The sequence below is a fragment of the Ranitomeya imitator genome, chromosome 5 (assembly GCF_032444005.1).
Source record: "Ranitomeya imitator isolate aRanImi1 chromosome 5, aRanImi1.pri, whole genome shotgun sequence".
Classification (NCBI taxonomy): Eukaryota; Metazoa; Chordata; class Amphibia; order Anura; family Dendrobatidae; genus Ranitomeya; species Ranitomeya imitator.
In genome coordinates this window covers 496,309,222-496,332,768 of record NC_091286.1, presented here as the reverse complement: position 1 = coordinate 496,332,768, position 23,547 = coordinate 496,309,222, and the positions used below count along the sequence as shown (strand labels likewise).

At 42.5% G+C, this 23,547-nt stretch overlaps 1 protein-coding gene across 2 annotated transcripts in view; it reads left to right on the top strand.

Annotated features, from left to right (window-relative positions):
• Positions 1–8,262: 8,262 nt before the first annotated feature.
• The window catches only part of SCHIP1 (schwannomin interacting protein 1), a 770,942-nt gene continuing 755,657 nt past the window's right edge, over positions 8,263–23,547 (top strand). Inside the window, exon 1 of one of the 2 annotated variants that reach the window (XM_069727421.1) lies at positions 8,263–8,502. In XM_069727421.1, coding sequence (XP_069583522.1) covers positions 8,494–8,502 — 9 coding nt within the window. In that variant the 5' untranslated portion in view covers positions 8,263–8,493. The remainder of the gene's footprint in view (positions 8,503–23,547) is intronic. The other variant, XM_069727420.1, reaches the window with a different exon arrangement.

The window sequence follows — 23,547 nt, the reverse complement described above, 5'->3', positions numbered from 1 at the left end:
ATGTACCTAAACAGTAGTAACCCCCCACAAGTGACCCCATTTTGGAAACTAGACCCCCCAAGGAACTCATCTAGATGTGTGGTGAGAAATTTGAATGCTCAAGTGCTTCACAGAAGTTTAGAATGCAGAGTCGTGAAAATAAAAAAATATTTTTTTCCCACAAAAAAGATTTTGTAGCCCCCAAGTTTTTATTTTCACAAGGGTAACAGGAGAAATTGGACCCCAAAAGTTGTTGTCCAATTTATCCCGAGTACGCTGATGCCCCATATGTGGGGGTAACCCACTGTTTGGGCGCACGGCAGAGCTCAGAAGGGAGGGAGCACCATTTGACTTTTTGAGCGCAAAATTGGCTGTCGTGTTTGGAGACCCCCTGATGTAACTAAACAGTGGAAACCCCCCAATTCTAGCTCCAACCCTAACCACAACACACCCTTAACCCTAATCCCAACCCGATCCATAATCCTAATCACTAACCCTAACGATAATCACAACCCTTACCCCAAAACAACCCTAATGTCAACCCTAACCATAACCCTAATCAAAACCCTAAATCCAACACACCCCTAATCCTAATCTCAACCCTAACCTCAAACCTAACCCTAATCCCAATACACCCCTAATCACAACCCTAACCTTAACCCTAATCCCAAACCTAACCCTAATCCCAAGCGTAACCCTAATGCCAACCCTAACCCTAATACCAACCCTAATCAAAACCCTAATACCAACTCTAACCCTAACTTTAGCCCCAACCCTAGCCCTAACTTTAGCCCCAACCCTAACCCTAGCCCTAAGGCTACTTTCACACTTGCGTCGTTTGGCATCCGTCGCAATCCGTCGTTTTGGACAAAAAATGGATCCTCCAAATGTGCCCGCAGGATTCGTTTTTTTGCCCATAGACTTGTATTGCTGACGGATCATGACGGATGGCCACACGTCGCGTCCGTCGTGCACTGGATCAGTTGTGGTTTGGCGGACCGTCGGCACAAAAAAAGTTCAATGTAACTTTTTTTGTACGTCGTGTCCGCCATTTCTGACCGCGCATGCGTGGCCGTAACTCCGCCCCTTCCTCCCCAGGACATAGATTGGGCAGTGGATGCATTGAAAAACTACATCCGCTGCCCACGTTGTGCACAATTTTCGCAACGTGCGTCGGTATGTCGGGCCGACGCATTGCGATGGCCCCGTACCGACGTAAGTGTGAAAGAACCCTAACCCTGAATTTAGCCCCAACCCTAACCCTAAATTTAGCCCCAACCCTAACCCTAGCCCTAACCCTAGCCCTAACCCTAGCACTAACCCTAGCCCTAACCCTAACCCTAGCCCTAACCCTAGCCCTAACCCTAACCCTAACCCTAGCCCTAACCCTAGCCCTAACCCTAGCCCTAACCCTAGCCCTAACCCTAGCCCCAACCCTAACCCTAGCCCTAACCCTAGCCCTAGCCGTAACCCTAACCCTAGCCCTAACCCTAGCCCTAACCCTAACCCTAGCCCTAACCCTAATTTTAGCCCCAACTGCTCTTCTCCTGCCGGCCGGCAGATGGCGACAGATGGCGGGCGCACTGCGCATGCGCCCGCCATTTTCTTTTGCCAAGAAGACCAGGAGGAGCAGCAGGAGGATCCAGGGACACCGGTAAGTATAATAGGGTCCCCGAATCCCCCTATTTCTCTGTCCTCTGATGTGCGATCACATCAGAGGACAGAGAATTACACTTTGATTTTTTTTTTTTTTTTTTGCGGTCGCCGGTAAACAGTTAATTACCGGCGATTGCAAAACAGGGGTCATGTTCTTTGGGGTCTCGGCTACCCCTGGCAGCCCCGGTTCTCCCGGTGCCGGCCGGTGGGCGCACTGCGCATGCGCCCGCCATTTTGAAGATGGCGGCGCCCACCGGGAGCCACGAGGAGCACCGGGGGAGATAGGTGAGTATCGGGGGGCTATCTGGGATCCCTCTTCTCTGTCCTCTGATGTGCGATCACATCGGAGGACAGAGAAATTAAAAAGAAATCGCGGGTTTTTTTTGCGATCGCCGGTAAACGGTTAATTACCGGCGATCGCAAATGCGGGGTCGGTAAAAAAAAACCCAAATCATGTTCTCTGGGGTCTCGGCTACCCCCGGCAGCCGAGACCCCGGAGAAAATCCGACTCTGGGGGGCGCTATTTACTTTTTCCACAGTGCCGTTAATTAATGGCGCTGTGGTTTAAGTACCCTTAGCGGCCGCCGTTAAAAGGCGTATCTGCGGTCGCTAAGGGGTTAAACCTTCTTTCCTCCAGACATAGAGGATGCCCCCTTGTCCCTGTCTCAGGTCTATGATTAAAAAGATCATCAGAAAGGTCTTTGTACTGTCCCCTCATATATTTATACATTAAAATAAGATCACCCCTTAGCCTTCGTTTTTCCAAACTAAATAACCCCAAGTGTAATAACCTATCTTGGTATTGCAGACCCCCCAGTCCTCTAATAACCTTGGTCGCTCTTCACTGCAACCGCTCTATTTCAGCTATGTCTTTCTTATCCACCAGAGACCAGAACTGTGCACAGTATTCTAAGTGTGGCTGAACTTATTTTAATGTATAAATATATAAGGGGACAGTACAAAGACCTTTCTGATGATCTTTTTTTCTCGCATAGCACTCGTCCCTGTTCCTCGCTAGTGTGACTCCGGCCTAAAGAAAGTGCTGCTTCTTTCTAGTAAGAGTTTTATTTCAACTCAGTGCTGCATTCACAGGAGCAGTGCTCAGTATTGATATAGAGTGTTCTGATGCTTCTGAAGACGTTCTCCAAACAGATAGGGGTGAAGGAATCTCTCATGTCATGTCTGCTGTGTATGGGAGAAATCATAACAGCTAGGCTACACCCACTTGTTCCTAGAAAACATAAAATTAGAAGTGGGGACAGTACAAACAATACAATGACAAAATAGTCTCATTCCTCTTGTGCACACGCAGGCCAGCTTACATATGACAGCTTATTGTAAGCATTTTGAGCATGCCAACACAATTTATATAAAAGTTATTTTCCCCTCTGGATCCTGAGTTTCAGTTGACTGGATCAACATTCAGAACAAACATTTTAAACCAATATTTTTCATAAGCATTTATCTCATTTTACTGGAAAAAAGGATTTAAGACTATTTTTTTAAACAACAACACTTCTCGCTGTGACCATTAACTAAATTACAATATTCCACAAGTTCAACTTCTCATGGTAAAGAAGGCTTATCTCCCATGGAGGTTGGACCATCTTTTTTCATACTGAGAGAACATGTTCTTGTCTTTTGTGGAGGTATTACATGAAAGAGCTTTAGACCATATACTTTGTATGAGTCACTTATGTGCTTGTATGAGTTTGTCATGTCTCCTGTTAGATATCTCTCCACAAGACAAAATAAATTTAATTCTTTTAATTTTTCCTCATAACTAAGATTCTGCATTCCCCTTATCAGTTTGTGACTGTACTTTGTGCTTTTCTAGCTTCAGGCCATCATTTCTATGAACTGCTACCTAGTACTGAAATGCATATTGCAGATAAAGTCACGCTAATGCCTTGTAAAGTGGCTATATTACATCCCTGCCCTGTGAGTTCATACCTATTTTATTGCATGATAGTATCCAACTGGCTTTGAAAGCCGCAGCTTGGCATTGCATGCTGTTATTTAGTCTGTGATCTCCAAGTCCATCAAAATCCTTCTCTACAAGTAACTCTGCTTGTTTTACTCCCCATAGAACATATGATGCCTGCATATTATTAGTACCCAGGTGCCTAACTTTACATTTATCCACATTGAACCTCATTTGTCAAGTGGATGCCCAAACAATGTGTCAGCTTTTAACAGATTAAGGAGCACTGACATTGCTTCCTCTTCTGGACTCTGTGATCATGTGATCAAGAGTGTAGGGAGGAGGCTGGAGCTGCTGTCTTTAGAGACCCAGTCAGCTTTTCTAATCAGACAGGAGGATGAATTTCTCCTGTAACTGAGGTTAATATACCAGCTCCAGTTACAGGATATATCTACAATAAAAAGCATGTAATATTATCTTTACCTCTTGGCAACCACCCACTGTAGATAAAGGCTCATGCTTGCTGGTCTTTGTGCAGCGCCAACATTTATCTATTGCAGCACTCAGAACCCCCAGGGTCCTGCAAGCACTGCCATGACAGTTTGAGAGCAATAGCTCTGACAGGTGACATAATCCGGACCTGATACAATCAGGTCCCAGTGATGTTAACCCTTTGCTATCTTCTAGATGCTGCAATCAATAGTGATTTTTAAAAAAAATTATTTTTCTTATGCAAAAGTGCCAAAATATAAAAAAATGATATAAATTTAGTATCAATGTAATCATACAGACCCAAAGAATACATCTGACTTATCAAAGTCCAATAGTAGAGAAAACACACATCCGCACTGCTCAAAGGTCAACCTCAATGACCGTATTATATTATCGGTCTAGCACCACAGAAAGTGATACTGGCTGTAAGAATCCTTTACACCTAAATCAACGGGGTGCTGCTGCCAGAAAAAATGTATACAGAATCCAATGGCAAAATAGAAAAAGTAGGCGCGCCCTTACCCTGTTGCGGTGAATATCACTTTATTAGGACATATAAACAAACGGATAGCAGGGAGGGATAGAGTCAGCCACGGACAACGATCGTTTCGTGCTCTACGGCACTTCAACGGGTCCTCGGGACCCGTTGAAGTGCCGTAGAGCACGAAACGATCGTTGTCCGTGGCTGACTCTATCCCTCCCTGCTATCCGTTTGTTTATATGTCCAAATAAAGTGGTATTCACCGCAACAGGGTGAGTGCGCGCCTACTTTTTCTATTTTGACATCTGACTTATCAATTTACCCCTTAGTAAATGGCATTAAAAAAACTCAAAAAACAAATACTGAATTGCTGTACTGAGGAGCTTCTTTGACTGAGAAGAGCAGAAACGGAAGCAGATAGTCCCAGTTTTGACCGTCCTTCTCAATGACCTTATTAAGCATCGCCTTACTGAAGACCACCTGCCTGACCATCTGGGCTGGAGGGGAGGATTCTGGCTGCAACCACTTCTGCACCAGATGCAGTAGGTCAAACATCTGAGAGCGAGGGGGTTTGTCATCATAATATGCACATATATGTACCCTTTTGGCTCTGACAGACATAGTGACCCGGAGCGTGCCAATATCTCGGTTTTATTTTGTCATATTCCAAGGTATCCAGGTGTTAGAATGGCCAAGTCAAAGTCCAGACCTCAATTCAATCGAGAATCTGTGGAAAGAGCTGAAAACTGCTGTTCACAAACGATCTCCATCAAACCTCACTGAGCTCGAGCCGTTTGCCAAGGAAGAATGGGCAAGAATTTCAGTCTCTCAATGAACAAAACTGATAGAGACATACTACAAGTGACTTGCAGCTGTAATCGCAGCAAAAGGTGGCGCAACAAAGTATTAAGTTAAAGGGGCCGAATAATATTGCACGCCCCACTTTTCAGTTTTTGAATTTTCACAAAAATTTAAAATAAACAATAAATTTCGTTCAACTTCACAATTGTGTTCCACTTGTTGTTGATTGATTCTTCACCAAAAATTTACATTTGGTATCTTTATGTTTGAAGCATGATATGTTGGAAAAGGTTGAAAAGTTCCAGGGGGCTGAATATTTTCACAAGGCACTGTATATGCAGTGCGTTTTGAACAGCTGACATGTGCCCGTAATAGGCGCAGGCAGAATCGCGATCTGCCCGCGCCTATTAACTAGTTAAATGCCGCTGTCAAATGCAGACAGCGGCATTTAACTACCGCTTCCAGCCGGGTGGCCGGAAATGATCGCATCGCCACCCCTGTCACATGATCGGAGGTCGGCGATGCTTCTGAATAGTAACCATAGAGGTCCTTGAGACCTCTATGGTTACTGATCGCCGCTATCTGTGAGCACCACCCTGTGGTTGGCGCTCACAGCACACCTGCATTTCTGATACATAGCAGCGAACATCAGATCGCTGCTATGTAGCAGAGCCGATCGCGTTGTGCCTGCTTCTAGCCACCCATGGAGGCTCTTGAAGCATGGCAAAAGTAAAAAAAAAAAAAAAAAATGTGAAAAAATATAAAAAATATAAAAGTTTAAATCACCCCCCTTTCGCCCCATTGAAAATAAATCAATAAAAAAAATCGAACCTACACATATTTGGTATCGCTGCGTTCAGAATCGCCCGATCTATCAATAAAAAAAAGCATTAACCTGATCGCTAAACGGCGTAGCGAGAAAAAAATTTGAAACGCCTAGAATTACGTTTTTTTGGTCGCCGTAACATTGAATTAAAATGCAATAACGGGCGATCAAAAGAACGTATCTGCACCAAAATGCTATCATTAAAAACGCCAGCTCGGCATGCAAAAAATAAGCCCTCACCCGACCCCAGATCATGAAAAATGGAAACGCTACGCGTATCGGAAAATGGCGCAAATTTTTTTTTCTTTTTTTAGCAAAGTTTGGAATTTTTTTTCACTACTTAGATAAAAAATAACCTAGTCATGTGAGGTGTCTATGAACTCGTAATGACCTGGAGAATCAAAATGGCAGGTCAGTTTTAGCATATTTAGTGAACCTAGCAAAAAAGCCAAGCAAAAAACAAGTGTGGGATTGCACTTTTTTGGCAATTTCACTGCACTTGGAATCTTTTTCCCGTTTTCTAGTACACGACATGGTAAAACCAATGATGTCGTTCAAAAGTACAACTCGTCCCGCAAAAAATAAGCCCTCAAATGGCCAAATTGATGGAAAAATAAAAAAGTTATGCTCTGGGAAGGAGGGGAGCGAAAAACGAACACGGAAAAACGGAAAATCCCAAGGTCATGAAGGGGTTAATGCGTGCACATACCCTAAGGATTATGATCATCTCCTAAGGATTGGGGATGATCACAGCAGTCAAGCCAACACTGTTCAGTACATGTGGCTATATGTTGGCCATATTGTTATGTGCCATAACTTAGGAATCATACAGTATGGTATTGTCAGTGTATTGTTGCTGTTACACTGCTATGGAATCAGTTTTGTTTTTAGAATTTGTCCCATCTCTCTCCCTGTAGCCCAGCTCTGCTGTAACCCCTCCCTTCTTCTCCAGTCAGTGTTTGTCAGCCATCTTCATCTGACTTTCATCCGTGTATATCTCAGGTTCAGTATTGTCTTATCATCACCCGCTGGAGCTGCTGCAGCTACTACTATTGTGCATAACACAAGAATTCAGCCTGAGAATAAACCTCTCCTGGAATCCTCACATGTGCCGCTGCAGTCGAGTTGACACTAGCTGACAAAGTTCTGCCATAACAAGCAGTCAGGAAAAAGTGACAGCATTGTATTAAACGCAATGACTACCCTGTACAAGCAGCTTTCACACTTTTGGGTCTGGTACACACAACCGTATTATCTGTCCGAGTTCTCTCTGTGGGAAAAATGGATTACGCTTGTCCAAATGTTATTCAATGGGGAAGTGCAGAAGACCAATATTTTTCGCTTACCAAATTTGTGTGAAAAAAAAAATTCAGCATGCACTAATTTCTTCGGTAAATCGGATCAAACTCACCCATTCCATTCTGTGAGTGTGTGAAAAAAAAATCGGATGCCATTATAGCATTTCATTGTTACGGAGACATTGCGATTCTGTAACATAAGAAACTGTAAATAGTCTGTAAATGATTAATAGCTGCTGCAAAAAAACAAACAAAAAAAAAACGGATTGGATACGGATGACAAGTGAGAAAAAAAAATCGTCTGATTTTTTTATGGACGAAGCTCTGAACTATTTGTTATACTCTCGTGTGAACCCAGCATCTGATTACAGATATACCAGTAAAATACCAAGATTTTGGCAATCCACAAGTATTTCTCGGAGCCTCGTTAGTGGAGAACATCTGCATGATATATCCAATGGCATATAAAGACCAATTATTTTTCTAGTTTGTAAGAAAAAAATATCAATCGTTAAAGGGCGAATTTCATGTCTGCAGTGTATTAATATGTAAATTTAGGTGGAAATGCATACAACCTGAGAAAAGGTAACATAATACCAGTGACTTAATATACATGCAGTAACGATATTTGTTTATCTGTACAGTATGCGGTTAATGGAAGCTAGGGTTTCACGTAAATGATGAAATAAAGGCACTGCGATAGTTTTGACTTAAGTCTGCATCCATGGTGATGCACGGCATTGTAGGTCCAGCAGTGATGGAGTTAACATGCGCTCAGAGCTGCAGAGCCAGTGGCAGGAGCAGTGATATCCAGGTTCCCTCTCTCCTCAGCACCACAGCACTCAGTGCTGAGTGAGCCAAGAGTCAGGAGTGTCTTGTCTGTCTATGGGATCTTGGAAGCGTTGACTGTGCTGGCAGAGCCATCAGGTACCAAGCAGCAGCAGTCACATCAAGCCCAGAGATCGAGCAGAATAGCAACCACATCAGCAACAGCAGCCAGTGCTTGTGCCCCTGAGGATTCTCCAGGAATTTCACCATGCGCCTGGTAATAGATCTTATTTCCTAAACCGAACATTTCGCTGTGTCTTCTTCTGCTCTGTATGTTTTATGTCGCCTTGTGTTTTTTAACTAATTAAATGAAGAATGTCATGGTACCTCCTGGGACAAGAAAGACAATTATTCTGCACAAGATACACAGGCAGATGTCTTACAGGGAACTCCTGGTGCAAGAATTACTTTACATGTGATATGAGGGCATTGAGCAAGGGGTAAAACTAGCCAGAGAAATAAGAAGAAGCTTTCTTAGAAAACATAACATTAGGTAATTTTTCATCAGCGTATCATTTTTTCACAATAACTAAATGTTGTTCCCCCAATATACCGATTAATTGAGATCTTGGAAACATTTTTGAAGGTTCTTGCAATCTTTAGAAGAAATCTATAACTAAGTTGCTCTTTATACTTAATGGTAAATGAACATGAAGTGTAACAGCAACAATACACTGACAATGCAAAAAATACAAAAATAGATGATGATGAATTTTATGAATGATTCAAAGGATTTCATTTTGGTTGGATCCGATCATTTCGGTGCAGTAGAGGCGGTAAGGGTGCTCCTTCTTGGACGTATTATGGCTAGAGTTATTATTGTCAAATTATAGATATAATCGATAGCCAATGTAGTATAAGGTCCACCCCTCATTTTTCATTAGCAGATCAATACTGATCCTTTTGGAGCACTTTAACATGACCTCCAGGCGATCAGTACTGTAATACACATTGAAAGTCAATTCTATGGTCAATTTTGAGTGGTATATCCACAATTATAAAAACATGGCTGCTTTCATCCAGAAAGAGTGCCACACCAGCTCTCAGGTTGTGCCTGGTATTACAGCTCAGCTTCATTGAATTGAATGTCCCTGAATTACAATAACACACATGACCTGTATATTGGTGTGGATCTTTTTTGGATGAAAGATGCATCTTTTTCTAATTGTGCACAACCCTTTTAAGTTCAACACCAATGTTCATTTTTGGAAAGCAGTTTAGAAATCTAGTGCCCACCTTAACATTGGGTAGAGCTTGGTACGACAGGAATTGTCTTTCAAATGTCCAACCTTTGGACCATGCAGACCTCAGATCCATCCTAATCAGACATCCAGTACTGTAGGATTTGTGCACGTGCCGATTATAGCTGTGAGAGTAAATATTAAATTAATTTATAAATTAATTTTCAGTGTTACAACCTTGCATATATTAGTTAATTTGTGTGCAAGCATTGTGTAGCTTGTTGAGTTTAGCATCCAGGACATCTTGGGTAGATCATGAATCATTGTGGAAGCAGAGCACTTTGTCTTATGCCGCTTCGCTTTCAGTTGCAAGTGTGAAAATATATTAAATATGTATGGGAGCTGAAAACTGTGTTGTATTTCTAAAAACTGTTAAAAGGTTCCGGAAAGAAGCATTACTGTTCTGTCATTACCAGCTACGTGTCTTGTAAAAAACAGTTCCTTAAATTTGCATTGCAGTAAAAAAGCACATATTGTACAAATCACCAACATATTGTACAACTAATCACCATCAATATGATGAATTGTCCTCATCTGACAGTGTGTTACCAACTTCTAATTAGCCATTTTTATTTATATCTGCTCTTAAGAAAGTTGGGTGATGACCAAATTGGCCGTCATTACATGTTTATATTGGGTTGTCATGTTGTTACACAGACTTTACTCTTTTACTTCTTTAAAGACAGGCACATTATTCACTTAGGACTCCAGGCTAGCTGAATGACAATCCCTGTAGTTAATGTAATAATAGTATTTTCAGAAACACATAGGGCCCAATTCTTTATCGCATTTGCATCTGTTTTTAGTGTTTGGTGCCTTCTTAGTTTGTTTGTGATGTATTCTTCCAATTTGTGCCTTTTTTACGTCTATTTTATGTGTTCATATGTATTTTTATGTAGGCATGGTTTGGGCTTTCCAGATGTTTTCATCTGACTTGTCATTTGTGATATTTCGAAAAATCACAAAATTTAAAATAATTGTAGTCCAGTACCTACCTGAGGGATAGTATGTATGTCAATTATTTTAACTACTTTTTGTGCTAAAAAGTCACAAAATCATTGAAAAAAACAAACAAAAATAGACTATTTTTTACTTTGCACAAAATAAAGGAAATGTGTATGTCATTTTGAAGAATTTGGCACAAAAAAACATCAACGAATACCAAAGGACAAAAAAAAGCAACTTAAAAAAAGCCCTGCAAATGATGAATCGGGGTCACATTACTTAAAAATTACAGCATTTTAAACTACATGGAATATTTAGACAACTTCAGGTTTAGGGGAAGATATTCTTTTAAAAAAGTAATTCAATAATGTATCAAAAGAACCGCCGGATTCTGCAGAAGGTTTATCACTTTAAATTCACCTTAAACCAGCATAGTGTACCAACCTTGTAGATCGTACACATAAGGAACAGGTCTACACTACATTTGATCGTATAAATTGGAAAATACCCCCAATGTATCTTTCTAATACATTTTTGTTGCAGTTCTATTGACCAGTAATTAGTGAGAAAAAGGGTTTTTTTAGTGCAAGCATGGCCAGTGTACATTAGTTAACCTCTGCTTAAACTGTATTCGTAATAAACCCCGATTATCATTACAAGAATGTACAAACAAAATGTACATCATGGCACACAATTATTTACAATTATATGCAAAGTGCACATCTTTATAGGGACATGCTTCAAACTTGTGCAATTCTTCAGTGCCATTCTTAAAACTTATCCATTAAATTCATAATTGCCAACAGTCTGAATTTTGTCAGGATATTTCCATAAAGTAAGCAACAAAAGTGATGTTTTTTGCAAAAAAAATAAAGAAAAGAGTAGTTTGGGGCATTGTCATGCAAGATTAGGATGGGGATAAAATGTCCTGAGGTTTGGCATTCAAATGTTGACTAATAAGCAATTGTAAAGCCTGAATTTGGAATGAGCCAAACCTAGAGGACTAAGTGGCTGATTCATTAAGGTATTTAAGCCACACCAGTGTAGGCCAGTAAGTGAATATGGGTGTTGCATGGCCAATAAATGGGCAGGACAGGATGTAACAATGCCCACCCATCAAATTAATGAAAAGTTACGACACTCCAGTCATGTACTCCATTCTCTTTACTCCAGTCCACCAGATAAAGAATCTGCCTAATTCACGAAGGAGCATGCACCATTTAATGAATTAGGCCACAATCACATGTTTTGTATTTGGTCAATATTTTAACTCAGCATTTGTAAGCCAAAACCAGGAGTGGAACAATCAGAGGAAAAGTATAATAGAAACACATCACCACTTCTGTATGTTTCACCCACTCCTAGTTTTGGCTTACAAATGCTGAGGTAAAATGCTGACAAAATACTGAACATGTGAACGCGGCCTTGGGCACATCATTCATTGAGACTAGCATGCGCAATGCCAGTCTTAATGAAGCAGCCCCCAAGTATTAGGGTGGAGGGCAATGTGCCACATGGCCCTCGTAGTATGCCACAGTGTGTGTTTTGCTGTTATTTAAAACTTTTTTCTCATATGTTTGGCATAGATTCGTAAGTGAAATGCTATAAAATTACTTGTATTCACCTGAAAGATAGCAGTAAGTTGTGGAAAACTGCTACCATTCAGCACATGAGAATACATTCTGTTCACTTCAGTTCTGCCTTGGAAGCAAATTCAACTGCTGTGCATAATAAATAAATCAATTAGTTTACTTGTGTCATGCAGGAAGCAGCACACATCAGTATGAATTCATGTTCTGCTCATTAGGGTTGTGCGATAGATGCATACAGATGCGTTCTTCCATGCGTGTTCTTCCCATCCTGTTACTGTCCTACTCTGTATGTAAATAATTCTAGACATCCTAGAATTTGGACTATGAGTATGAGTAATAATAACCCAAAGGTTATACCATGTGGTCAGTCTAAAAGCAAGAGATGCTGGGAGAATTCAGCCCTGAGGTCTACAGACTAGAATAAAATCTGTAACTCAGGTTCAGTTGAAGCTAAGTCATGTAATTTACTTACAAGATTACCCAACTTTTAAGTATGTAGACATAATCTATACATTAATTGTGAAAGTGTGAATAAATGTGACAAATGGATAATGACTGGCATTGCCTTATCCCAAATGTTATTCTTAAGTCACACAAAAGTAAAGTCAAATGTTCCCCAAGATATGGCAGCATGGAGGAGAAAGCTCTGGTACTCACCAAAGACATACCTTGACCTTGTTTTCAATAAAGAAGGTTTTGAAAGAGTAGGTGCCATAACTTTTTCTTTTTATTTGGACAGGTAGTCGTAACGATTTTTTTTGAAACACGGATCATTGACTTGAGGTCCTGAGCTGAGGACCTTTAAAGACAATATTAGATTACATTCCCTTCACATAAAATGTATCACTTTTTAGGTCTAGAGTCCCTTTAAAAGGACTGTCACATGTCATAAATATGTAATTTTTTACTTGGTATAAATGCTGCTTTACTCTTGAAATTGGCTTTAATTTTCTTTTGATCCTGTGCCTCGCCTTTCATCTCATCCACATGTAAATCTTGTCTTTTTAGCCAAGTGGGCATAGTAAGACTACGTTCCCATGATGAGCTTTTAGTGAGTATTTGATGTTGTAAATTTTCTGCAGCATTTCGGCACCAATTAAGTAAAGTACGTTAGTTGCATTTTTTAGAAAATACGGAGTGTGAAAAACTCATTGTGGGAATGTAGCCTAACTCTTCACTATGAGAATCTTCTTGAAGCAAAAACGCCCAGGTGGTAAAAAAAAACCCTAGACTTATAAACAGTGAAGGAAGTATTTATTTGATCCCTTGCTGATTTTGTAAGTTTGACCACTGACAAAGACATGAACGGTCTATAATTTTAAAGGTAGGTTAATTTTAACATTGAGAGAAAGAATATCAAAAATAAAACCCAGAAAATCACATTGTATAAATTACATAAATTAATTTGCATTTTGCAGTGAGAAATAAGTATTTTATCCCCTACCAACCATTAAGAGTTCTGGCTCCTACAGTCCAGTGAGACGCTTCTAATCAACTTGCTACCTGCATTAAAGACAGCTGTCTTACATAGTCACCTTTATAAAAGAATTCTGTCCACAGACTCAATCAATCAGTCAAACTCTAACCTCTACAACATGGGCAAGACTAAAGAGCTTTCTAAGGATGTCAGGGACAAGATCATAGACCAGCACAAAGCTGGAATGGACTACAAAACGATAAGTAAGATGTTGGGTGAGAAAGAGATATCTGTTGGTGCAATAGTAAGAAAATGACTGTCAATCGACATTGATCTGGGGCACCATGCAAAATCTCACCTCGTGAGGTATTCTTGATCATGAGGAAGGTGAAAGATCAGCCTATAACTATACAGGGGGAACTTGATAATAATCTCAAGGCAGCTGGGACCATAGTCAACAAGAAAACCATTGTTAACACATTATGCTGTAAAGGTTTGAAATCCTGCAGTGCTCGCAAGGTCCCCCTGCTCAACAAGGAACATGTGCAGGCCCGTCTGAAGTTTGCCAACGAACACCTGGATGATTCTGTGAGTGTTTGGGAGAAGGTGCCTATGATGACCCAAAAAACACTATCCCCACTGTCAAGCATGGAGGAGGAAACATGTTTTTGGGGTGTTTCTCTGCTAAGCACACAGGACTATTTCACCACATTAATGGGAGAATGGATGGAGCCATGTACCGTAAAATCCTGAGTGACAACCTCCTTCCCTCCACCAGAATATTAAAAATAGGTCATGGCTGGGTCATCCAACAAGATGACAACATACAGCCAAAAGCAACAAAGGAGTGGCTTAAAAAGAGGCACATTAAGGTCATGGAGTGAGCTAGCCAGTCTTCAGGCCTTAATCCCATAGAAAACCTATGGAGGGAGTTGAAGCTCTAAGTTGCCAGGCAACAGCCTCAAAATCTTAATGATGGAACAATCAGAAGAAAAGTATAATAGAAACATGTCACCACTTATGTATTTATCACCCACTCCTGGCTTTGGCTTGCAAACAGTGAGGAAAAAACTCACCAAATACTCAGCATGTACAAGTGGCCTCAAGAAGCAAACACATCAGAGATTTGTTTTTGCAGGAAACACAATCTCCACAGTTGAAGATGAGTCTGGAAATATAAGATGACTCCATCCAAGATAAGACAACTATATGCAAGATAATATTTGCAAAAGATCATAGAAAAATATAAAAGTAACAACTGTATTAAGACAAAAGGAACCAAAAATATATGAATAATATTAAAAATTATAAATTGTGGCCTTTTGATATTACCCAGGTTAGGGGGAGGGTGAAGCTACAGACCCCAAGCCACATGCCAACAACATGTAACTTCATTAGGGTCTTTAATAACCTACTATGTAAATTTCTTTTAACATTTTCTTTTCATTTGTCAGCAATCCTTAATTTGTCATGGCTATTATTTGTCATTTTTTGACTACAGTGTTGACATTGAATCATCTTTGTAGGTGAATCGTAAGTGACGTGAAATGTGCACAGGATGTGACCTGTAAAAGATTTATCTGCTACTAAATTATGCAGGATGGGGATTATGTAGACTGTTTGTATGAATGACTGATAGCCTGGTCACTAGGGTTGAGCGAAACGGGTCGAACATTTTCAAAAGTCGCCGACTTTTGGCTAAGTCGGGGTTTCATGAAACCCGATCCGACCCCTGTGCGGGGTCGGCCATGCGGTACGCGACTTTCGCGCCAAAGTCGCGTTTCAATGACGCGAAAAGCGCCATTTCTCAGCCAATGAAGGTAAACGCAGAGTGTGGGCAGCGTGATGACATAGGTCCTGGTCCCCACCATCTTAGAGAAGGGCATTGCAGTGATTGGCTTGCTGTCTGCGACGTCACAGGGGCTATAAAGAGGCGTTCCCGCCGACCGCCATCTTACTGCTGCTGATCTGAGCTTAGGGAGAGGTTGCTGCCGCTTTGTCAGAAGCAGGGATAGCGTTAGGCAGGGTCCATTAACCACAAAACCGCTTGTGCTGCAGCGATTTGCACTGTCCAACACCACCCTCGGTGTGCAGGGACAGTGGAAGTTTTTTTTTTTTTTTTTTTCCCCTCAGCGCTGTAGCTCATTGGGCTGCCCTAGAAGGCTCCCTGATAGCTGCATTGCTGTGTGTACGCCGCTGTGCAAACCAACTGCTTTTTTCAAAGCACAAATCCTCTTGTTCCTTCCTTTCTGCACAGCTATCTTTTTTGTTTGTCCACACTTTTTATTTCATTTGTGCATCAGTCCACTCCTTATTGCTGCCTGCCATACCTGGCTGAGATTACTGCAGGCAGGGAGATAGTAGCTGCCTGCCATACCTGGCTGAGATTACTGCAGGCAGGGAGATAGTAATTGTAGGACATTCCCTGTTTTTTTTTTTTTTTTTTTTTTGGTGGGAGATTAAGATTGGCAATTTGGCATTTCTGCTAGAGTGCCATCCCTGTGTGTGCCATCTCTCTCACATAGTGGGCCATAGAAAGCCTTTTCATTTTTCTGTATTTTTTTTTGTGGGGTGTATAAATTCTCCCTGATAAAAATACAGTGGGAGATTAATATTGGCCTTTGGGCTTGTGTGCCAGTCCTGAGTGTGCCATCTCTCTCACAAATAGTGGGCCATAGAAAGCCTATTTATTTTTTTTTTTGGTTTTATAAATTCTCCCTGAAAAAAAGGGAGATTAATATTGGCCTCTGGGCTTGTGTGCCAGTCCTGAGCGTGCCATCTGTGCCAGCCCTGAGCGTGCCATCTCTCTCACAAATAGTGGGCCATAGAAAGCCTATTTAATTTTTTTTTTTGTTTTATAAATTTTCCCTGAAAAAAGGGAGATTAATATTGGCCTCTGGGCTTGTGTGCCAGTTGTGAGCGTGCCATCTGTGCCAGTCCTGAGCGTGCCATCTCTCTCACAAATAGTGGGCCATAGAAAGCCTATTTAAATATTTTTTTGGTTTTATAAATTCTCCCAGAAAAAAAGGGAGATTAATATTGGCCTCTGGGCTTGTGTGCCAGTCCTGAGCGTGCCATCTGTGCCAGCCAGCCCTGAGCGTGCCATCTCTCTCACAAATAGTGGGCCATAGAAAGCCTATTTAATTTTTTTTTTTGTTTTATCAATTTTCCCTGAAAAAAGGGAGATTAATATTGGCCTCTGGGCTTGTGTGCCAGTTGTGAGCGTGCCATCTGTGCCAGTCCTGAGCGTGCCATCTCTCTCACAAATAGTGGGCCATAGAAAGCCTATTTAAATATTTTTTTGGTTTTATAAATTCTCCCAGAAAAAAAGGGAGATTAATATTGGCCTCTGGGCTTGTGTGCCAGTCCTGAGCGTGCCATCTGTGCCAGCCAGCCCTGAGCGTGCCATCTCTCTCACAAATAGTGGGCCATAGAAAGCCTATTTAATTTTTTTTTTTGTTTTATCAATTTTCCCTGAAAAAAGGGAGATTAATATTGGCCTCTGGGCTTGTGTGCCAGTTGTGAGCGTGCCATCTGTGCCAGTCCTGAGCGTGCCATCTCTCTCACAAATAGTGGGCCATAGAAAGCCTATTTAAATATTTTTTTGGTTTTATAAATTCTCCCAGAAAAAAAGGGAGATTAATATTGGCCTCTGGGCTTGTGTGCCAGTCCTGAGCGTGCCATCTGTGCCAGCCAGCCCTGAGCGTGCCATCTCTCTCACAAATAGTGGGCCATAGAAAGCCTATTTAATTTTTTTTTTTGTTTTATCAATTTTCCCTGAAAAAAGGGAGATTAATATTGGCCTCTGGGCTTGTGTGCCAGTTGTGAGCGTGCCATCTGTGCCAGTCCTGAGCGTGCCATCTCTCTCACAAATAGTGGGCCATAGAAAGCCTATTTAAATATTTTTTTGGTTTTATAAATTCTCCCAGAAAAAAAGGGAGATTAATATTGGCCTCTGGGCTTCTGTGCCAGTCCTGAGCGTGCCATCTGTGCCAGTCCTGAGCGTCCCATCTCTCTCACAAATAGTGGGCCATAGAAAGCCTATTTTATTTTTTTTTTGGGTTTCAGAAATTCTCCCTGGAAAAAAAAAGGGAGATTAATATTGCCCTTTGGGCTTGTGTGCCAGTACTAAGCGTTCCATCTCTCTCTCTCTCTCAGTCAGTGGGCCATAGAACGCATATTTTTGGTTTTATTTGTTTTCTAAATTCTCCCTGAAAAAATCATTTTATTTTATTTGGTTTCTAAATTCTTCCTGATAAAATCATATTTTTTTTATTATTTTTATTTCTAAAGTCTCCCTGAAAAAAAAAAAAAAAAAACAACCAAAAAAACAGTGGGAGATTAATATTGGCCTTTCTGCTTGTGTGCCAGTCTTGACTCCTGGGTGTGCCATCTCTCTCTCTCTCTCTCTCTCTCTCTCTCTCTCTCTCTCCAATTGTGGTCCATAGAAAGCCTATATTTTTTTTCCTTGATTTGGGTTCTAAAATCTACCAGAGAAAATAACTACATCAATCATTGGTAGAAAAATATTGGCCTCTGGGTTTGTGTGCCACTCCTGACTCCTGTGTGCGTCATCTCTCAGTCAGTGGGCCATAGAACGCCTATTTTTGGTTTTATTTGTTTTCTAAATTCTCCCTGAAAAAATCATTTTATTTTATTTGGTTTCTAAATTCTTCCTGATAAAATCATATTTTTTTTATTATTTTTTTTTCTAAAGTCTCCCTGAAAAAAAAAAAAAAAAACAGTGGGAGATTAATATTGGCCTTTCTGCTTGTGTGCCAGTCTTGACTCCTGGGTGCGTCATCTCTCAGTCAGTGGGCCATAGAACGCCTATTTTTGGTTTTATTTGTTTTATAAATTCTCCCTGAAAAAATCATTTTATTTTATTTGGTTTCTAAATTCTTCCTGATAAAATCATATTTTTTTTATTATTTTTTTTTCTAAAGTCTCCCTGAAAAAAAAAAAAAAAAAACAACCAAAAAAAACAGTGGGAGATTAATATTGGCCTTTCTGCTTGTGTGCCAGTCTTGACTCCTGGGTGCGTCATCTCTCAGTCAGTGGGCCATAGAACGCCTATTTTTGGTTTTATTTGTTTTATAAATTCTCCCTGAAAAAATCATTTTATTTTATTTGGTTTCTAAATTCTTCCTGATAAAATCATATTTTTTTTATTATTTTTTTTTCTAAAGTCTCCCTGAAAAAAAAAAAAAAAAAAACAACCAAAAAAAACAGTGGGAGATTAATATTGGCCTTTCTGCTTGTGTGCCAGTCTTGACTCCTGGGTGTGCCATCTCTCTCTCTCTCTCTCTCCAATTGTGGTCCATAGAAAGCCTACATTTTTTTTCCTTGATTTGGGTTCCAAAATCTACCAGAGAAAATAACTCCATCAATCATTGGTAGAAAAATATTGGCCTCTGGGCTTGTGTGCCACTCCTGATTCCTGTGTGCGTCATCTCTCACTCAGTGGCCCATAGAAAGCATATAGTTTGTTACATTTGTTTTCTAAATTCTCCCTGCAAAAATCTATTTTTTTTTTTTTGGGGGGTTTCTAAAGTGTTCCTGAAAAAAATAAAAATAAAAAAAAAATAATAGTGTGACATTAATATTAACATTTGTGCTTCAGTGACAGTCCTGCGTGTGGGGCATCTCTCTAATTTGCAGCCACCAAAAAAAGAGTGTGTAACATTGGGCCTGATTTTCGCTGTGGTCTCACCAACCTGTAAAGGGGTAGCTAAATCATACTGAAGTTATAGCTCACCGTGTAAGTTGTGTGACTGCAACAAATAACGTTAGTTTGGTTACGTTTTTAAAACAATGAGGAAGTCTAGTGGAAGAGGTCGTGGCCGGGGGCGTTCATTGTCAGCTGGTAATGAGGGTAGTGGTAGTGGTGGAGCATCAGGTGGTCGTGGGGGAAAAAATATTGCACCTAAGTCTGGAGCTGTGGAGCCAGGTTCGTCGTCCGGCTACACAAGGCCTCGAACGCTCCCTTTTCTGGGATTAGGAAAACCGCTTTTAAAGCCGGAGCAGCAAGAGCAAGTTTTGGCTTATCTTGCTGACTCAGCCTCTAGCTCTTTTGCCTCATCTCGTGAAACTGGTAAAAGTAAAAGCAGCGCGTCGTTAGTGGATGTTCACGGTCAGGGACAAGTCACTTCCTTGTCCTCTTCAGCAAAAACAACAACAGAGAAGAATGCAGCAGGCGACACAACGGGTTACTCCATGGAGCTCTTTACACATACCGTCCCTGGCTTAGAAAGTGAAGCAGTTAACAGTCCATGCCCATTACAAATTGAATCTGACATGGAGTGCACTGACGCACAGCCACAGCCAGACTACTATGCTGGTCCTTTGACTCAGACCACAACATTGCCCTCGCAGGGTGCTGATCAAGAATCAGACCCTGATGAGACTATGTTGCCCCATCACGAACGCTATACCACCGAACGACACGGTGACACAGACGAAGTTGCGCAGGAGGTACAAGAAGAGTTATTAGATGACCCAGTTCTTGACCCCGATTGGCAGCCATTGGGGGAACAGGGTGCAGGCGGCAGCAGTTCTGAAGCAGAGGAGGAGGAGGGGCCGCAGCAGGCATCAACATCGCCACAGGTTCCATCTGCCGGGCCCGTATCTTGCCCAAAACGCGTGGCAAAGCCAAAACCTGGTGGAGGACAGCGTGGCCATCCGGTTAAAGCTCAGTCTGCAATGCCTGAAAAGGTATCCGATGCTAGAAAGAGTGCAGTCTGGCATTTTTTTAAACAACATCCAATTGATCAGCGCAAAGTCATCTGTCAAAAATGTTCTACTTCCTTAAGCAGAGGTCAGAATCTGAAAAGTCTCAATACTAGTTGCATGCATAGACATTTAACCACCATGCATTTGAAAGCTTGGACTAACTACCAAACGTCCCTTAAGGTTGTTGCACCCTCGGCCAATGAAGCTAGTCATCAACGCAACATCCCTTCCGGCAGTGTAGGACCACCATTTAGCGCACCACCTGCTGTATCTGTGCAGGTATCTTTGCCAGGCCAAAGCAGTCAGGGTCAGGGAATCACCAGTTTCGTAGTAGGAAACACTGCATCTAGGGCACCGGCGGCAACAATACCATCTCCCACCGTCTCTCAGTCTGCCATGTCCACCGGCACCCCCGCTAGTTCCACGATCTCCAGCTCTCCAGTCCAGCTCACCCTACATGAGACTATGGTTAGAAAAAGGAAATACTTAGCCTCGCTTAGCTACCCAGTCGACACTTTTTTTCCAGAAAAGCCATCCCAGCCCTCCACCAGCATGTTAAAGAGCGCATCGTCCATGCACTCAGGCAATCTGTGAGCACAAAGGTGCACCTGACAACAGATGCATGGACCAGTAGGCATGGCCAGGGACGTTACGTGTCCATCACGGCACACTGGGTAAATGTGGTGGATTCAGGGTCCACAGGGGACAGCAAGTTTGGGACAGTTCTGCCTAGCCCACGGTCTAGTAAACAGTTGTCTGTAGCCGTTCGCACCCCCTCCTCCTCCTCCTCCTCGTCCTCCTGCAGAAGCAAGAGCTCGTCCACAGACCGCAGTCGCACAAACACTCCATCCGCACCTGCCACTGTTGCACACCAGGTCTCCCATTATGGGGCAGCTACTGGCATACGTCAGCAGGCTGTATTGGCTATGAAGTGTTTGGGCGACAATAGACACACCGCGGAAGTTCTGTCCGAGTTCTTGCAGCAAGAAACGCAGTCGTGGCTGGGCACTGTAGATCTTGAGGCAGGCAAGGTAGTGAGTGATAACGGAAGGAATTTCATGGCTGCCATCTCCCTTTCCCAACTGAAACACATTCCTTGCCTGGCTCACACCTTAAACCTGGTGGTGCAGTGCTTCCTGAAAAGTTATCCGGGGTTATCCGACCTGCTCCTCAAAGTGCGTGGACTTTGCGCACATATCCGCCGTTCGCCTGTACACTCCAGCCGTATGCAGACCTATCAGCGTTCTTTGAACCTTCCCCAGCATCGCCTAATCATAGACGTTGCAACAAGGTGGAACTCAACACTGCACATGCTTCAGAGACTGTGCGAACAGAGGCGGGCTGTTATGTTTTTGTGGGAGGATACACATACACGGGCAGGCAGTAGGATGGCAGACATGGAGTTGTCAGGTGTGCAGTGGTCGAAGATTCAAGACATGTGTCAAGTCCTTCAGTGTTTTGAGGAATGCACACGGCTGGTTAGTGCAGACAACGCCATAATAAGCATGAGCATCCCCCTAATGCGTCTGCTGATGCAAAGTTTGACGCACATAAAGGATCAGGCGTCTGCACCAGAGGAAGAGGAAAGCCTTGATGACAGTCAGCGATTGTCTGGTCAGGGCAGTGTACATGACGAGGTACCGGGCGAAGAGGAGGTGGAGGATGAGGAGGATGATGGGGATGAGTATATTTTTAATGAGGAAGCTTTCCCGGGGGCACGGGAAATTGGTGGCGTGGCAAGGCCGGGTTCTGGTTTTTTGAGGGACACAAGTGACGTAGATTTGCCTGCAACTGCCCCTCAACCAAGCACAACCGCAGATTTGACAACGGGAACTTTGGCCCACATGGCGGATTATGCCTTGCGTATCCTCAAAAGGGACACACGCATTACAAAAATGATGAACGATGACGATTACTGGTTGGCCTGCCTCCTTGATCCTCGCTATAAAGGCAAATTGCAAAATATTATGCCACATGAGAACTTGGAACTAATATTAGCAACAAAACAATCAACTCTTGTTGACCGTTTGCTTCTGGCATTCCCTGCACACAGCGCCCGTGATCGTTCTCACACGAGCTCCAGGGGCCAGCAGACCAGAGGTGTTAGAGGGGCAGAAATCAGAAGTGGCGTTGGACAGAGGGGTTTTCTGACCAGGTTGTGGAGTGATTTTTCTATGACCGCAGACAGGACAGGTACTGCAGCATCAATTCAAAGTGACAGGAGACAACATTTGTCCAGTATGGTTACAAACTATTTTTCATCCCTTATCGACGTTCTCCCTCAACCGTCATTCCCATTTGATTACTGGGCATCCAAATTAGACACCTGGCCAGAATTGGCAGAATATGCATTGCAGGAGCTTGCTTGCCCGGCAGCTAGTGTCCTATCAGAAAGAGTATTCAGTGCTGCAGGTTCAATACTAACAGAAAAAAGGACTCGTCTGGCTACCCAAAATGTAGATGATCTAACCTTCATTAAAATGAACCACAACTGGATTTCAAAATCTTTTGCCCCACCCTGCCCGGCTGACACCTAGCTTTCCTATGAAAAGGTCTTGCCTGTGGACTATTCTGAATGACTTTTCCAATCTCGTAATTTTCTTCACCTGATTGTCCAGCATACGACATGTTTCCACCTCACGAAATGGCCAAACTCCCCACACGGGGCCGTGCTATCGCCACTTTGCGCTTGGACCCTTGAGAGTGCTGTTTGTCTGAAGAGGTGGGTGTGGCCGCTTTTGGTCGACGGCACTGCCACTGGGTCCCTCATAGTACAATAAAGTGTCTCTGGCGGTGGTGGTGCGCACCCAACGTCAGACACACCGTTGTAATATGAGGGGCCCTGTGCCTGTACCGCCGGCCACAAGACAGTTCCCCCCCCCAGCTCAAACAGTGCTCTACCACTAGCAAAATTATCTCTCACAGCTTCACCAATGTGTAGTCTAGCCGCTGACATCCTTCAATGCCTGGCACTGACAATACCATTGTTTTGACATTTTTGTTATGTTAGGCCTTCGAAGCCTGTCTGCGGTCCCTTCTTTCTACAACTACTACACTGACCAGGCCACTGCTGGCCGTGTTACCCTGGAACCAATTTAAAAGTGCCTACAGTCAGCCCAATTTTGTTATGTTAGGCCTTCGAAGACTGTCTGCCGTCACTCCTTCCACTAGACTTCCACTGACCATACACTGCTGCCCATGTACCCCTGGAACCAATTTAAAGTGCCTACAGCCAGCCCAATTTTGTTATGTTAGGCCTTCGAAGCCTGTCTGCGGTCACTCCTTCCACTAGACTTCCACTGACCAGACCACTGCTGCCCGTGTACCCCTGGAAC